General features: G+C 42.4%; 2 protein-coding genes across 4 annotated transcripts in view; one reads left to right on the top strand and one right to left on the bottom strand.

Moving 5' to 3' along the window:
- Positions 1 to 17898, bottom strand: part of KIF11 (kinesin family member 11) — a 75501-nt gene extending 57603 nt beyond the window's left edge. Inside the window, exon 1 of the mRNA XM_070780484.1 lies at positions 17811 to 17898. The gene's annotated coding sequence lies outside the window, so the exon portion shown is untranslated. The remainder of the gene's footprint in view (positions 1 to 17810) is intronic.
- Positions 17899 to 18031: 133 nt separating this feature from the next.
- Positions 18032 to 18484, top strand: part of IDE (insulin degrading enzyme) — a 93873-nt gene continuing 93420 nt past the window's right edge. Inside the window, exon 1 of one of the 3 annotated variants that reach the window (XM_019952767.2) lies at positions 18032 to 18210. In XM_019952767.2, the coding sequence (XP_019808326.1) occupies positions 18113 to 18210 (98 nt within the window). In that variant the 5' untranslated portion in view covers positions 18032 to 18112. The remainder of the gene's footprint in view (positions 18211 to 18484) is intronic. The other 2 variants (XM_019952766.2, XM_070780485.1) reach the window with 2 other exon arrangements.

Genomic DNA, 18484 nt, shown 5'->3' with positions numbered 1-18484 from the left:
GGCGTGCTGCAATTCATGGGGTCGCAAAGAGTCGGACAGGACTGAGCGACTGAACTGAACTGATGCATAGAATTCCAGATTCTAAGTACTTTTATGTCAAGTTTTTTTGTTTTTTGAGGGTGTGTATTAGCTTCCTATAGCTGCTGTAACAATTCACAGCAAACTTGTTGGTTTTAGAACAGAAACATTCTTTCACAGTTCTGGAGGCCAGAAGTGGAACAGAGTTTCACTGGGTCAAAATCAAGATGTCAGTAGGGCCAGACTCTTGCTGGAGACTCTCCAGGGAGAATCTGTTTCTTTTGCCTTCCAGCCTTCTGGCGGCTGCTAGCTTTCTGTTGCTTGTGGTACATCACTCCAGTACTTCCATGATTTCTCCTCTATGTCAAATCTCCTTCTGTCTCTCTCTTATAAGGATACATGTGATTACGTTTAGGGACTACTTGAGTAATAGTCCAAGATCCCCTCATCTCAAGTTCCTGAATTTAATCACATCTGCAAAGTCCTTTTTTGTTTCATAAGGTGACATTCAAAAGAATTAGGATGTGAATATCTTTGGGGATATAGTTATTCAACCTACCACAGGAAGGATATAATAAAAGTCCCTTATTTATTCTGATGTTGTTCTGTTAAATGTCTTAGTGCTGATGAGGAATCTGAATTTATATTCTAATGGATTTTTTAAAGAGCTTTGGTTAGCCAATACAAAGATCCCAGATAAGATTAAATGTAGTTATAGTCTGTTTTCTATCAAAAGTAGATTTCTCTTTCTGTGAGCTGCCATATGGGACTCTCTAGCTGTCAGTGGTTTTATTGTATAACCCATTTATATTCATCACAAACATAATCATCTAATATTTGTGTAATTGTCTGGGTTGTATAACTTGAGTTATACTTGTGAGAAGTCATAAAACATGGGTAGAGTAGGAGATAATGATTATTCATTAATTACATTCTCACTAATCACTTCAGAAATAACAATGTTGGGCTTTGAAAAGCTCTTTCGCTGATTAAAATAATCAATATTTGTTCTACAATCAGTATTTTGTCCACAATCAGTATTTTGTCCACAATCAGTAATTGTTCCACAAATACATTTAAAATCTCAGTGTGGAGCTATTACCTCACATATACTAGGATGGCTATATTTTTTAAGAAATGAATAATAACAACTGTAAGAATGTGGAGAAATAGGAATCCTCATACACTGCTGGCAGAAATGCAAAATGGTGTGGCCACTTTGCAAAACAGTCTTGCAGTTCCTCAAAAGTTTACACACAGAGTTACTGTATGACCCAGGAATTCCACTTCTAGGTATACACTCAGTAGATTTGAAAACAAATGTCCATGTAAAACTGTACACAAATGTTCAATTGCAGTGTTATTCAAAATAGTAAAAAAAAAAAAAAAGTGTAAATAACCCACATGTCCATCCATTGATGAATGGATTTTTAAAAAATATGGTACATCTAAACAATGGAATATTTACTATTCTACAATAAACAGGATTAAAGTACTGATAGATGTTTCAATACAGATAAACCTTGAAAAGATTATGCTAAGTGAAAGAAGCTGGACACAAAAGACCACATTTTGTATGATTCCATTTATACAAAATGTTCAGAATAAGAAAATCCATAAGGACAGAAGGTATATTAGTGGTTACCAGGGTCTGAGGGAGGAGGACATAGTGGAGTACTGATTGCTGATTGGGTTTCTTTTGGGGGTGATTAAAATATTCTGGAGTTAGATAGTGGTGATGTTTGCACAACCTTGTTAATATACTTGAAACCACTAAATTATATACCTTTAAATGGCAAATGGTATGGTATGTGAATTTTATCTCAGTAAAAAAATTCCTCAGCATGATTTTTGGTATTTGCAACAGAAGTACTTCTGCATCTTCTCTGCAGTGATTAATTTTTAAACACAAGATGTGCTTTTGGCAAAAATATGACTCTAGACATAGACTTACATACTTCACAAAGAAAGAATTTGTTGTGGATCACAGATGTAGATCGATTTTTGTTTTGTTTTGTTTTGTCTTTTTGGCTGCACTACACAGCTTGTGGGATTCTAGTTCCCAAACCAGGATTGAACCCGGCCCCCTGGCAGTGAAAGTGTGGAGTCCTAACCACTGGACCACCAGGGAATTCCTTATAGATTGATTTTTGATCCATGGTTTGTAGAATCCAAGGATGTGAAACCCGTTGATATGGAGGACCACCTATATCATACCACTTTGTATAAGGAATGTGAACATCTACAGACTTTTATATCCATGAGAGTCCTGGGACCAACGCCTGTGAGAACTGATGGATGACTGTATATACCCAAAAACATTGAAAACTTACATCTGCACAGAAACCTGCAAGTGGATGTTTATACCAGCTTTATTCAAAACTGTCAGAACTTAGAAGCTGACAAGATGTCCTTTTCGTAACTGCTGTATCCAAAGAAGTTAACACTGTTCAGTGGTAAAAAGAAATGAGCTATCAAGCCATGAGAAGATGTGGAGGAAATTTAAATATGTGTTTCTAAAAGAAAGAAACCAATTTGAAAAAGCTTGACACTGAATAATTCCAACTGTATGACATTCTGGAAAGGCAAAACTATGGAGCCAGTAAAAAGATCAGTGTTGGCCAGGGTTTGGGGGAGATAAGGATGAATAGGCAGAGCACAGAGGACTTTTAGGGCCATGAAACTACTTTGTATTATTCTATAATGATGGATACATGTCATTATATTTGTCCAAATCCATAGGGTGTCCAACACCAAAAGTGAATTCTAATGTAAACTATGGACTTTGGGTAGTAGTGATGTTTCAACGTGGGTTTATCAATTGTAATAAATGTACTTTTCTTGTGGGGGATGTTGATAATAGGGCAGACCATGTACATGTACAGGTGGGGTGTGTTTAGGATAACTCAGAACCTTTCAATTTTCTTGTGAACCTAAAACTGCTCTCAAAGAATAGTTTTCAAAACCTTTAAAAAAAAGTATCTTTGGTCATTTCACAGAGCTTTACTTTTATCGTTAAAATAAAAAAAAGCATATTAAATAGGCATCCTATTGTCCTAGTGCAGAATTATATTTTATTGAAATATAAGTCTGTGTTTTGTTCTCACTGTATTTTCTTCCAAGCAGGGAGCTAGGCCTTTTTGAAGAATAATTTAAGGATGGCAAGTGTTTGCTACTATCTTGGACTTTCTATGTGACACCTGTTGGAAGTTATTAGTAATCTGGAGAACTTATAGAGTTTTATATAAACCACCAGCTCACAAACATCTGGTTTTCCATAGTAATTAGTTTATACCTATGATTATTACTATAATTTTTATGTCCTTAAATTTTACTCTAATAACTATGATAGCAGATAAGATTTTGCAACCATGATTTTGAGTGGTATAAGAAATATCACATTATTTTTATTTAAATGACATTAAATGTGAGTTCTGCTTCCACCTGGAAACTTCAACCTTGATTACTCTTGCAAGTCCCACCACACAACTCACACTCTGGGATGTGCAAAGGCCCAGGGGTTCACACAGAGAAAAACACGTGGGGAGAGCCCTCCACATTTTGGTTTATGAGTTACTTCTGATATGTCTATTGTGCAACTTGCCTCTTAAGACTGGGAACTCTGCTGCTTTGGGACCACCATTAGGACAAGTGCTTTGTTGCTCCAGAACTTTGAAGACAGTGTTTTCTAGGTTCTGCTACTGCTGAGAAGTCCAAAGTCATTCTGACTCCCGAACATTTGTTGGTGGCTTCTTTTTTCTCTCTCTCTCTGGAACCTTAATAATCAGCTCTCTCGCTTCAACGTGCTGAAATTCTGCAATAATCTGACTTGGTATGTGTCTATTTTCACCCACCAAACTGAGCATTTGGTGGATCCTTTCAGTCTGGCAACTCATTTCCTTCAGTTCTGGAAAATAATTTTGACATATTCATTGAACATTTTTACTATGTGTGTTTTTTTTTTCCTGTTCTTTTTTAAAATTTATTATTTTTTAATTTTAATTGGAGGCTAATTACTTTACAATATTGTATTGGTTTTGCCATACATCAACATGAATCCTGTTCTTTTTTTTTTCCTGTTCTTTCTTAAATTCCTATATGCATATAATAGATTCTCATTACCTAGTGATAACTATTAGTATTTTTTAATGATGATTTTCTTTCCTTTTTAATATTTATTTACTTTTGGCTGTCATGTGCTGGGTCTTCGTTGCTGCAAGGGCTTTTCTCTAGTTGTGGTGAGCGGGTGAGCCTCTCTAGCTATGGGGCTCGGGCTTCTCATTGCGGAGGCTTCTCTTGCAGCAGAGCACAGGCTCTAGAATGCATGGACTTCAGTAGTTGTGGAGCATGGCCTTAGTTGCCCTGAGGCATGTGGGATCTTCCTGGACCAGGGATCAAACCTCTGTCTCCTCCATTGGCAGGCAGATTCTTTACCACTGAGCCACCAGGGAAGTCCTACTAATATTTTGATATATTTTTTCCAATATCTATACTTATATTTTTAATAATCAAAATCATAGTTAAATATGTAATTTCACATCCTGAATTTTTATTTAACATACCTTGTTCTTCCAAGCTCTAAAAAAGTCTTCATAAATATTTTTATTTGTATGACTTTTTAAGGCTCTTGAGCAACATCTATGCTATTCTTTACTGAATAATTTTGGGAGTAATTGACTTTAGCTATTATTTTCAATGGTTGCCAGAATCATGTTAGGTTTTTTTTTTTTGGTAGCAGACTAGATCTTACCTGAGCCCCTGCAGTGGAATTACGGAGTCTTAACAACTGGATCACCAGAAAAGCCCCCATGTTAGGTTTAATTATTGTATGTCTATGGGGTATGAATGCCAAAGAGAACAACAACAAAAAAGTCTTGAAATGCTTAAGTATTGAGTGTCTCCAAACCAAATTTTGGTTACTATTTATAGTGTGTTCTAATAGTAGCATCTCAATAGCAAAGATTAGATGGAAGAGAAAGAGAAAGAAGTTTCCAGTACTCTTTCTGTCAAATTCCAGAATATTACAGACCCCTCTTGTCCTGAACCTTTGTGGTTTATGTTTATACTGTTTAGAGTCTTTTCCCTCATCTGTTCCTATAATTGGCTCCCTCTTACCTTTCAAGTCTTAACTTGAATACCACTTTCTCAGAGAGTCTTTCCCCAAACTGTTCTGTCTAAGTGTAAGTCTAAGTCACTTCAGTTGTGTCCGACTCTGTGTGACCCCATAGACGATAGCCCACCAGGCTCCCCCATCCCTGGGATTCTCCAGGCAAGAACACTGGAGTGGGTTGCCATTTCCTTCTCCAATGCATGAAAGTGAAAAGTGAAAGTGAAGTTGCTTAGTCGTGTCCGACTTTTAGCAACCCCATGGACTGCAACCCACCAGGCTCCTCTGTCCATGGAATTTTCCAGGCAAGAGTACCGGAGTGGGGTGCCATTGCCTTCTCCAGGTTTATCAGCTGTACCTCAGGACTTTTTTCCTGGAGATAGAAGGTGTCCCAGAGAATTAGGGAATGCAAAGAGAAAAAACATTATTCAGTATGTGTAATTTTCAAGCTAGGCTCTTAAGGGGAGGCCCCGAGAAGAAACAGAAGAAAGGCAGTAACAGAGAGAGAAACAGGTGACTGCCCCTCCACAACTTTCAATTCCTGGGTGGTACATTGGATGGACAGAAAGGGATGTAGAAGGAAGAAGCTAATGGAGGACAGGAACTGTTAAAACATGCACACATGCACACACACAAATCCCAAGAGAAAATCTGGTGGAGAGTTAGCCCAAGAAAAGGGCCACAGAAGCTGGCTCTCCAATGGAGCTGCCTATGTAGTCCAAACCCTGAACCCCATGCTCTGGGCTTTTGTTGAGCATCCACCTAAACTGTCCCATGTGCACACTCAACAGCCCAGGACATGCATAACCCCCTTAATATAAATGGTGAGCTGTTTGTTACTTTCCTCCACCCAGAGAGGCAGTAGTGATGATGGAGGGAAAGTCCCAAAACTGTTATCTGGGTGGCACTGACAGCATGAAGATCCACCATAGTTACTCTAACATTATTTTAATCACATTATATAGTTATATAAAGTATTAGTTGACTTGTTTATCTCTCTTCATTGTATCAACCCCCAAAGAATTGAAACCTCAGTGTGTATGCCCAGCAGTGGGATTGCTGGATCATAAGGCAGTTCTATTTCCAGTTTTTTAAGGAATCTCCACACTGTTCTCCATAGTGGCTGTACTAGTTTGCATTCCCACCAACAGTGTAAGAGGGTTCCCTTTTCTCCACACCCTCTCCAGCATTTATTGCTTGTAGACTTTTGGATCACAGCCATTCTGACTGGTGTGAAATGGTACCTCATAGTGGTTTTGATTTGCATTTCTCTGATAATGAGTGATGTTGAGCATCTTTTCATGTGTTTGTTAGCCATCTGTATGTCTTCTTTGGAGAAATGTCTATTTAGTTCTTTGGCCCATTTTTTGATTGGGTCATTTATTTTTCTGGAAGAGACACGTGTACCCCAATGTTCATCGCAGCACTGTTTATAATAGCCAGGACATGGAAGCAACCTAGATGTCCATCAGCAGATGAATGGATAAGAAAGCTGTGGTACATATACACAATGGAGTATTACTCAGCCATTAAAAAGAATACATTTGAATCAGTTCTAATGAGATGGATGAAACTGGAACCTATTATACAGAGTGAAGTAAGCCAGAAAGAAAAACACCAATACAGTATACTAACACATATATATGGAATTTAGAAAGATGGTAACAATAACCCTATGTACGAGACAGCAAAAGAGACACTGATGTATAGGTCAGTCTTATGGACTCTGTGGGAGAGGGAGAGGGTGGGAAGATTTGGGAGAATGGCATTGAAACATGTATAATATCATGTATGAAACGAGTCACCAGTCCAGGTTCGATGCACGATACTGGATGCTTGGGGCTGGTGCACTGGGACGACCCAGAGGGAGGGTATGGGGAGGGAGGAGGGAGGAGGGATCAGGATGGGGAACACAGGTATACCTGTGGTGGATTCATTTCGATATTTGGCAAAACTAATACAATATTGTAAAGTTTAAAAATAAAAAAAAATAAAAAAAAAAAAGAATTGAAACCTGGCTGCTCTTTTCTCTGAGGTATCCTCAACATCTAAAGCAAAGCCTGGGCCTATATTTGTTGAATGGATAAATCAAGAGTACTCTTAACTATAGAAAATATGACATAGATTTTTACGTTAATATTTTGAGTACTGCACATAAAGTAACTTAAACTTACCATTAAGGACTAGCAAGTAGGAGTCATTTAGGAAAACTTTTAACAAACTTTTAATTAATAAATCACTGATCTATAAACATTTTTAAAAATTCATATTGCATTTAGGTATTTTATTACCATACTACTGCACTTAATATATACATTATGAAACTAATATACATTATGAAACTCTTTATGATGGAAAATTTTAAACATATACAAAATCAAAGAGAATAGCATTATTATATCCTCCAGACATCTAGTAAGAGAATCATTTCCTAGGCAGGTTGATAAGAAGTCTAAGGGTCCCCAAGGAGAGAGGGGTCTGGAATTCTCAAGGAGGAAGAAAAGACAAACCTTTTTTTCCCTCTACATTCCTTAGGATTATATAACAATAATGTATCCTGCCTGAGGACAGTCTCTGGATTAAACCTTCTGGCTAATTGTTATCTTAAAATATAAATTATGGGAGTAGGTCCTGGTGAGGTCTTTACAACCTGCAGACATTCTTTGGATTCATTGGAGAGTATATAACTCTATTGCTAACACTAGCAAGGGGGTACTCTTTCTGCCCCCTTCTAATGCCTATGTCAAAAGCTTTCTCTATCTCCTTTATACTTTAATAGAACTTTACTATACAAAAGCTCTGAGCAATCAAGCCTTGTCTCTAGCTCCAGATTGAATTCTTCTCCTCTGGAGGCCAAGAATCCCGGCGTCTTTGCATGGTTCAGCAACAGCCTTTCATCTTGGGGGCTTGTCCAGATTCTTCAGGACAAGGTAAGGATGCTTGGAGCTCTAGTTCTTTGTTTTCCTAGCAAACACATTTTCTGCTGTACTTTACTAACTTTACAGTGTGCTTGTGTGAATGAATGAAACACCCTGCTTGAAGCAAGTGAGGAGTCCTGCTCTGTGGTTCCGCAGTGACCTCATACGGCTTATGGCAGAAACTTGTCGGGGGTTTATACCAACCTGCCAATGCCAAGAGGCATTCAACATCTCCTTTGGGGACCGACCAGAAATGGGCAAAGCCTGTGGACTGAACTTTCCTTTCTTGGTCAAACTTTTCGGTCTCTTTGACGATTTCATAACTCTTTGAAAATTAGAAGTACAAACCTAATCTGTCATATCATAGACTTTCAAGGGACTTGTGGTCTGTGCTGTTACTGTGTACTGTGACTTAGGTCCCAAACTTGGACTGGTAGTCAGGAAGCACCTAGCCTTGCTAAGAATCAAAAGTTTGGAAGTTAGATGGAGCTTTAGCTACAAGAGCATTTTTGAGGTTAAAGGTTACTCAGATTGGAACTACAATGGGTTTTTTTCCTTTGGTAATGCTGGCTCTTAGTGGACCAGAAGAGGTTCTTATACTGGTGTGGTGACGCTTGGAAGGAACATCTCAGCTTTATGTTCTTATCAGTCTTATTGTGGTCAGGTATATACTCAGGGTCGTGCACAGGCACTCAGGTGACAAATGTTTCCCCCAACAGTCTTAGCCTGGGAGGCATTCCAGAAGGTTACTCTAATCACACCCTGGGCGGCATCAGAGGCAAGCAAGGTTTTGATGGTGAGGAGCTGGATGTCAGAAAGAGATGCCATCAGGTCTACCCCTGGTGCATCTCCACCCCATCTCGGTGGTAGAACCGGGAGGGACGAGTAGGTGGCCTGCATTGGTAAGGGACAGACGAAGTCCAACCAGGGAAGGAAAGCTTTGGTGTAAAGTCTGTCTACACCCCCATCTACAGCAGGGAGGGACGCCTCCAGTAGAAAGATGGTGCTGGTCGCTTTTTTTCTTCTCTCTTACAGATGGGAGCTAACAATTCCAGCCTCACTCCTTTGAACTGTATCCTGAAAAACAGATAGATTTGATCCCCAGGGCTTAAAGAAGACACACCTGGTCTTCCTATGTGATACTGCATGGTCACGGTATCCATTGGAGGATGGTGTTGGTGGCCAGTTGGAGGGTCTCTTAAGTATAATACTGTTTTACAATTAGACCGGTTCTGTAGAAAACAAGGGAAATGGGTAGAAGTAGCCTATGTGTTGCCCTTTTTCTCTCTGCGAAATATGCCAGACTTGTGTCCTAAGGGTATAGATTTGGGTGTGAGTCCCTCAGCTCCCTCCTGTCCTACTTTGCCAATGAGATGAGATGGAGGACAGGAGACAAAGAGATAAAGAAAACCAGGTTTCTCCAATCTATCCCTGGGATCATACACGCAGAGCAGCCAGAGAGACTGAGGAACAGCCACACAAGCTGTTGCCTCTTCATGAAGCATCCACCGGGTGCTATGAGAGTCTATGAGAGTTAATAAGCCTTTTTCTTATCAAGAAATACAAAAAATCAAGGAGGATCTGGGAGTCTATTTAAAGGACCCAGAAAAATGTATTAGAGCTTTTAAAGGTGTTACTCTGCTTTATGACCTTACTTGGAAGGATGTGATGTATATCTTGGGACAAATGCTGACTCCCGACTCAAAAACTTGAGTTTTGGGAAAAGTGGTTGCTTATGGAGATGAATGGTTTGGTAATGAATCAGTAGGGAAGAGGGAGGATGAGATAACTGCCCTCCCCACTGGGAATCAGGCGGTGCCAACTATAGAACCAGACTGGGACTACAACACAGCTAAAGGAAGATGGGATCAGAGTCATTTTGTCCTTTAAACTATGGCAAATTGGCAAACATAGAACAGGAGGAGAAGGAAGCTCCTGGTAAATTCCTAGATAGACTGAGAGAAGCCCTTTGCAGATTCACTGAGATTGATCCCGACTGAATGTGAAGAGGGAAAAGTGATCTTAAAGGATAGATTTCTCACTTAGTCAGCTCCAGATATCCACTGTGAAGTGAGTGAAGTGAAGTGAAGTTGCTCAGTCGTGTCCGACTCTTTGCGACCACGTGGACTGTAGCCCACCAGGCTCCTCCGTCCATGGGATTCCACCAAAAGCTATTAAAATGGGCGTATGGACCAAATCAGTCTTTAGATAATCTGTTACGACTGGCTCAGACAGTTTATTATGGTAGGGAATATGAGGAAAAGAAAGAAAGGCAGAAAAAAGACAAAGGAACAGGCGGAAGCCCTCTCAATGGCTATGAGAAATGTTCTTAAACAGCCTGAGAAAAATGCCCAGAGGGACCCAGGTGAAAAGGGATGGGCTTGCTATTACTGTGGAAAGGAGGGACACTTCAAGCGGAATTGCCCTCAGGCATCTAAGCGCCCCCCGGCTCCATGTCTGCAAAAGACCACACTGGAAGAGAGACTGCCCCCAGAGGCATAGGTTTTAGGGGTCGGACTCTCAAGATAATCAGGACTGAATGTGCCCGGGGGTCCCCACACAAGCTCCAGTCCTAATTACATCTGAGGAACTCTGGGTATTAATGACTGGGGGGGAGGGGGCAATCTGTCGATTTCCTTTTAGATACTGGGGCAACTTATTCCGTGCTTACTGAAGCCCCTGGCCCACTTTCTTCCTGATCCGCTTCCATAATGGGACTGTCTGGACGAGCCAAAAGACAGGCCTGATAATCTTTGTGAACCTACTTCTGCTGACTCCAAAAATCCTGAGTTTGCCCTTTGATCCTCAACACAATGTCCTCCTGTCCTGGGCTCACTCCTACGCTGAATTCCACAATCAGGTAACTGCTGGGTCTGCAGAGCGCTCCCCTCTTCATCAGTGGAAGGCTTCCCATGGTGGACATCTCCACTTCGAGGAAAAGACTTTCTCCAAGTCTGCGAATACCTTCAACAACAATCTTGTGATGCGTCTTCTTAAACTGATGACATCTAACAACCTTAAGATGGATTGATGTAACTATGGACATAATGTGACATTTCATTTTTAACTGGTTTAATGACTATTTTGCCTTATGTTTGTAACAGTATAATGAGGTCTTCTATCTGAATGCAGAGTTCCAAAGAATAGCAAGAAGAGATAAGAAAGACTTCCTCAGCGATCAATGCAAAGAAATAGAGGAAAACAACCGAATGGGAAAGACTAGAGATCTCTTCAAGAAAATTAAAGATCCCAAGGGAACATTTCATGCAAACATGGGCTCGATAAAGGACAGAAATGGTATGGACATAACAGAAGCAGAAGATATTAAGAAGAGATGGCAAGAATACACAGAACTACAAAAAAGATCTTCACGACCCAGATGATCACGATGGTGTGATCACTGACCTAGAGCCAGACATCCTGGAATGTGAAGTCAAGTGGGCCTTAGAAAGCATCACTACGAACAAAGCTAGTGGAGGTGATGGAATTCCAGTTGAGCTATTTCAAATCCTGAAAGATGATGCTGTGAAAGTGTTGCACTCAATATGCCAGCACGTTTGGAAACTCAGGAGTGGCCACAGGACTGGAAAAGGTCAGTTTTCATTCCAATCCCAAAGAAAGGCAATGCCAAAGAATGCTCAAACTACTGCACAATAGCACTCATCTCACACGCTAGTAAAGTAATGCTCAGAATTCTCCAAGCCAGGCTTCAGCAATACGTGAACCGTGAACTTCCAGATGTTCAAGCTGGTTTTAGAAAAGGCAGAGGAACCAGGGATCAAATTGTCAACATCCGCTGGATCATCAAAAAAGCAAGAGAATTCCAGAAAAACAACGATTTCTGCTTTATTGACTATGCCAAAGCCTTTGACTGTGTGGATCACAATAAACTGTGGAAAATTCTGAAAGAGATGGGAATACCAGACCGCCTGACCTGCCTCTTGAGAAAACTATATGCAGGTCAGGAAGCAACAGTTAGAACTGGACATGGAACAGCAGACTGGTTCCAAATAGGAAAAGGAGTATGTTGAAGCTGTATTTTGTCACTCTGCTTATTTAACTTATATGCAGAGTACATCATGAGAAACGCTGGGCTGGAAGAAGCACAAGCTGGAATCAAGATTGCTGGGAGAAATATCAATAACCTCAGATACGCAGATAACACCACCCTTATGGCAGAAAGTGAAGAAGAACTAAAAAGCCTCTCAATGAAGGTGAAAGAGGAGGGTGAAAAAGTTGGCTTAAAGCTCAACATTCAGAAAACTAAGATCACGGCATCCGGTCCCATCACTTCATGGCAAATAGATGGGGAAACAGTGGAAACAGTGGCTGACTTTATTTTGGGGGGCTCCCAGTCAGTTCATTCAGTTCAGTCGCTCAGACTGAACTGTCAGACTTTATTTTGGGGGGCTCCAAAATCACTGTAGATGGTGACTGCAGCCATGAAATTAAAAGACGCTTACTCCTTGGAAGGAAAGTTATGACCAACCTAGATAGCATATTCAAAAGCAGAGACATTACTTTGCCAACAAAGGTCCATCTAGTCAAAGCTATGGTTTTTCCAGTGGTCATGTATGGATGTGAGAGTTGAACTGTGAAGAAAGCTGAGCGCTGAAGAATTGATGCTTTTGAACTGTGGTGTTGGAGAAGACTCTTGAGAGTCCCTTGGACTGCAAGGAGATCCAACCAGTCCATTCTAAAGGAGATCAGTCCTGGGTGTTCTTTGGAAGGAATGATACTAAAGCTGAAACTCCAGTACTCTGGCCACCTCATGTGAAGAGCTGACTCACTGGAAAAGACTCTGATGCTGGGAGGGATTGGGGGCAGGAGGAGAAGGGGACGATAGAGGATGAGATGGCTAGATGGCATCACCGACTCGATGGACATGAGTTTGAGTGAACTCCGGGAGTTGGTGATGGACAGGGATGCCTGGAGTGCTGCAATTCATGGAGTTGCAAAGAGTCGGACATGACTGAGCGACTGAACTGAACTGAACTGAATGTATCCTTCCTGAGGACAGTCTCTGGATTAAACATTCTGGCTAACTCTGTTATCTTAAAATGTAAATTATGGGAGTAGGTCTGGTGAGGTCTTTACAACCTCCAGACATTCTTTGGATTCACTGGAGAGTACGTAACTCCAGCGCTAACACTAGCAAGGGGGTACTCCTTCTGCCCCCTTCTGACGCCTATGTCAGAAGCTTTCTCTATCTCCTTTGTACTTTAATAGAACTTTATTATACAAAAGCTCTGAGCGATCAAGCCTCATCTCTAGCCCCGGATTGAATTCTTCTCCTCCGGAGGCCAAGAATCCTGGCATCTTTGCATGGTTCAGCAACAACCTTTCACTATTATCTTGTTTCCATAATTATCAGTTCCTGACAGATATTTCCCCACTTCCCTCATCCTTCACTGAAGATGGAATTATTCTGAACCAAATCCTAGGCATATATTATTTCAGTATGAATCTCAAAAGACTCTATTAAAAAAAAAAAGCTGCTGTGACCAGCCACTAACATAGCCCCAAAGTAAATTATTTAATATCATGAACAATCTAGTCAGTGTTCTTAATTTTCTGATTATCTCATAAGCACTTATTTTTCACAGTGGGTTTGTTCAAATCAGGATTTAAACAAGAACCAAGTATTTCATTTGGTTAATATGCCTCTTCTTGCTTTTCATTTTTTAAAAAATTTATTTATTTTTGCTTTCCATTTTTGAAGATTTTATTGAATTATTGAAGTATATAAATCATAAGCTAAATTAATTTTTAAAAACTGAACACACTCATGTAAAACACACCCCACAAGTTCCTAGCATTCTCTTTCAGTCACTGCAGACCACAGAGCAACCACTAACCTGATTTCTAATATTATAGATTAGTTTTGTCTGGTTTTCAACAGGGCTTGAAAAAGCATGGACTCATATAGTTTATACTCTTTTGGGTCTTACTTCTTTCATCAGGTTTGTGAAATTCATTCATATCATCCAGTATTCCAAAGTGTGACTATTCTGCAGTTTATTTTTCTATGCATTTTACTGTTGATGGCACTTGGATTGCTCCCAGTTGGGGACTGTTAATACTTATGCTACTATGAATATTCTAGCACATGCATCTTCATGGATATACGTTCACATTTCTGATGAGTATACAGCTAAAGCTGGAATTGCTGGGTCATAACATACACATATGTGTAGCTTTTGTAGATACTAGTAAATGGTTTTCCATGCCTATTTGTCTGCCCTCATACCATTAACATATTATCTCAATTACTAAAGCTTAATAGTAACTTTTAATATTTGGTAGTGGGAATTTCCTGACAGTCCAGACATTAGGACTCTGTACTCTCACTGCTGAGGGCCTGGGTTCAATCCCTGGTCAAAGAACTAAGATTCCACAAGCCTTGTGGTACAGCAGGAAAAAAAAAAAAAAAACAAGAAGAAGAAAATAAAAAATTTGGTAGTGTAAATGTTCCAGATTCTGTTTTAAGATTGCCTTGGGTCTTCCTGGCCCTTTGCATTTTCATTTAAATTTTATAACAGCTTGTCATAGCTCACCAATTCCAACTCCCTTTTAATTCACAGGCTTCTCCTTCCTCTCTTTATTTTGCAATTTATTTGTAGAAGAAATAAATCATTTGTTGTGTGATGTTCAGTTCAGTTCAGTTGCTCAGTTGTGTCTGACTCTTTGCGACCCTATGAATCGCAGCATGCCAGGCCTCCATGCCCATCACCAACTCCTGGAGGTCACTCAGACTCACAGCCATCGAGTCAGTGATGCCATCCAGCCATCTCATCCTCTGTCGTCCCCTTCTCCTCCTGCCCCCAATCCCTCCCAGCATCAGAGTCTTTTCCAATGAGTCAACTCTTCACATGAGGTGGCCAGAGTACTGGAGTTTCAGCTTTAGCATCTTTCCTTCCAAAGAAATCCCAGGGCTGATCTTCAGAATGGACTGGCTGGATCTCCTTGCAGTCCAAGGGACTCTCAAGAGTCTTCTCCAACACCACAGTTCAAAAGCATCAATTCTTCAGCCCTCAGCTTTCTTCACAGTCCAACTCTTACATCCATACATGACCACTAGAAAAACCATAGCCTTGACTAGACGGACCTTTGTTGGCAAAGTAATGTCTCTGCTTTTGAATATGCTATCTAGGTTGGTCATAACTTTCCTTCCAAGGAGTAAGTGTCTTTTAATTTCATGGCTGCAGTCACCATCTGCTGTGATTTTGGAGCCCCAAAAAATAAAGTCTGACACTTTGTGATGTTACAAACATTCTAAAGTTTGCCAATTGTATCTTTATGGTGTGATTTAACAGATTTGTCCCCTGTATTTCCTATAAATTGTAGTTACACCTAGAGGCTTAATAAGATTCAGCAAACATGCATTTGACAAACATTGTGTAAGGATGTGCTTGCTGCCAGGCGAGATACAAAAATGACTAAGAAATCATTCCCAATCTTTTGCTTCTTACACATGCGGAAGATTAAGATTCAAGTAAGTGCCCTTGGGGAGTGGTTATTTCCAGTAGGGTATGTGAAGAATAGAACTGAAGGAAAGTTTTGTAAAGGCAATGCCTTTTCAGCAGGGGTTGAAAGAGCACTGACAAGTTTATATTGTTGTAAGCATCAGCTGGGGGTCTCCCAGGTGACTCAGTGGTAAAGAATCTGCCTGCCAATGCAGGAGATGGGAGTTCGATCCTTGGGTTGGGAAGATCCCCTGGAGAAGGAAATGGCAACAGCCCACTCCAGCATTCTTGCCTGAGAAATCCCATGGACAGAGGAGCCTGCTGGGCTACAGTCCATGTGGCTGCAAAACAGTCGGACACAACCGAGCAACTAAACAACAACAAAGCATCAGTTACCTGTGACAGTTGTGTGATTTGGAGTTGGTGAACAGGCAGGGGTTCTCCTTCCTCTCTTTATTTTGAGGCCAAAAGACATGGCTGTGTCCTAAACCCAGTAGCCTGTAAATGTTAACATTATTTGTAAAAAAGTGTCTTTGCAGATGTAATTAAGTTAAGGATGAGATAGGATCATCCTGGATTACCTTGCTGTGCCCTAAATCCAATGACGAATGTCCTATTAAGAGACCAAAGAAAAGACACACAGAGGAGAAGGCAATGTAAAGATGCTTATTGGAGTAACAGGGCCTGAAGCCAAGGAGGTTGAAAGAAGCAAAGAACAGATTCTCCCCTAAGACTGTCTGTAGGGAGTGCCACCCTGCCAACATCTTAATTTTGGCCTTCTGGCCTCCAGACTGTGAAAGAATAAATTTCTGTTGTTTTAAGCCACTAAATTGGTGGTAATTTGTTATGGCAGCCACCAGAAACTAAAACAGATGGGCTGGAAGGAGAATGTAACATTGTGAAATTGTACCTTACAGCACTAGGAGGGCTTCCTCCTTTCTGCTACCTGTTTTCATCCCTCCCGGGTTTACCTTTAGCTGAAACTATATGGTAAAAAAAGATCCCCAAGAACCTCACTGATGAACTATCCACTTAAGGGATCCTTCTCCCGATTCCCCTTAGAAGCAATAATAGGATTCAGAACACTGTTTTTGGCTGCAGTCTCAGGTCTGCCACATCAGGAACCTAAAAGCACTTAAGTTAGGGAAGTGTCTGTGTTTGTGTTTCAGTCTCTCAGTCGCTTCCAACTCTTTGTGATCCCAAGGACTCTACCCGACTAGGCTCCTCTGTCCATGGAATTTTTCCAGGCAAGAATTCTGGAGCAGGCTATCCTTACCTCCTCCAGGGGATCTTCCCCAGGGGAAGATCCTCCCCACCTCTCCTACAGCTCCTGAACTGTCAGGATTCTTTCTTTTGCCGGGGGTGGGGCGGGGGTGGGGGGAGTTAGGGGGGTGCTCTGTGCTGGGTCTTCACAGCTGAACCAGCTTTTCTCTGGGTGGGGTAGGGGGAGGCGCTACCCTCTAGTTGCATTCTGCGGTCTTACTGCAGTGGCTTCTCTTGATGCAGAGCAAGGGGTCTAGGGCACCGTGGGCTCAGGAGTTGCCATTCCCCGGCTCTAGAGCACAGGCTCAATAGTTGTGACACTAGGGATTAGTTGCGCCCCAATATTCGTGATCTTCTCCCATCAGCGATCGAACCCATTTCTCCTGCATTGGCAGGCGATTCTTTGCCACTGGGACACCTGGGAAGCCCCAAGTTAGGGAATTGCTAACCCTAATCGCGCTTTTCTTAAAAACAAACAAACAAAAACCCTGTAAAATAACGTAAAGGAAAGTTAAATTCATAACAACAATTACCTTGTTCTTAGATGCAAAACATCATAAAGCCATGGAGAAAAAAGTCTTACAAATAGTGCCTGAAATACACTGAATACTAGTAGTACTACCCATACTTTTTTTTTTTAATGTAGTAGTAGTACAGAGTGGTAGTTTTTATTCTGGATTTGTAAATCCAGGAAGGCCTTGTTTTGCCGTGGCCGGTCCCACGTCCACCTAGGTCTTGGAAAGGTTGCTAGTTTCCCAGGGTGGAAACTCCCCCCAGGTCCCGGCCTCTCTCGGGGACTCTCGCGTTTAATTTCTCCCCAGTCCCCTACCCCACCGTCCACGTCCCCATCGCGCTCTAGAGGGAGCCCGAGGGCCGCGCGCCAGTCGCCGATTCATTTTGTGGGAGGTCGCCTCGCCGGCGGACCTTGTACCAACACCTGCACCGCCGGGACCGACAGCCAATGGGGGCGCCTTCGCAAACATGGCCCCTTGTGCCCTCACAGTATTCGTGCGTCCCCTGCCCCCGGCTAACACAGACCAGATACACAGCCGCCCTCACGCGTGAATCCGGCGTGACCCAGGAGGGTCCCTCCTCGCCCGGGGAGGCCTGGTGGCCCGGCTCCCGCAGCTCCCCGGCTACATTCCGTCCCTCCGGTCAGCCGGTGTCTTGGCCGCCCGCCGTTCCACGCCTTATCGGGCTCCAGAGAAAACCCGGAGAGGCGGCCGCTCCGAGGCTCTCGGGAGGCGGCGCAGCGCGGCAGGCTGAGCATGCGCAGTGAGCGAGGCCGGCTCGGCACAAGGAGGAAGCGTTCGCTGTGATCCCGGCGGCTTCGCTGGGGTATGCGGTACCGGCTAGCGTGGCTGCTGCATTCCGCGCTGCCCAGCACCTTCCGCTCGGTCCTCGGCGCCCGCCTGCCGCCCTCGGAGCGCCTCTGTGGGTAAGCCGAGCGGAGCGCCCGGGCCCTCGGGGCCCGCAGGTCACGGTGGTTTGGAGCTCGGGTTGCAAAGTGGTGATTCAGCACTTAAAGCCGCTGCTGCCGCCTCCCTTCACGCCGCGGGTCCCGGCGGCCTGGGGCCCGGGCGGCAGCGCAGAGGCCGCCCGGGGCCCGGAAGGGCGGCTCGCGGGGCGGCGCGAGGAGCCTTGCCCGGGAGAGAAGGGCGTCCCTCAGGCGGTGAGGACGGACGGAGGCTGTGACCCGGGTCACCCCGCGT

Source organism: Bos indicus, chromosome 26 (assembly GCF_029378745.1).
Source record: "Bos indicus isolate NIAB-ARS_2022 breed Sahiwal x Tharparkar chromosome 26, NIAB-ARS_B.indTharparkar_mat_pri_1.0, whole genome shotgun sequence".
NCBI classification, from domain to species: domain Eukaryota; kingdom Metazoa; phylum Chordata; class Mammalia; order Artiodactyla; family Bovidae; genus Bos; species Bos indicus.
The sequence above is the reverse complement of the archived record's forward strand: the minus strand, read 5'-3'. Positions and strand labels throughout refer to the sequence as shown.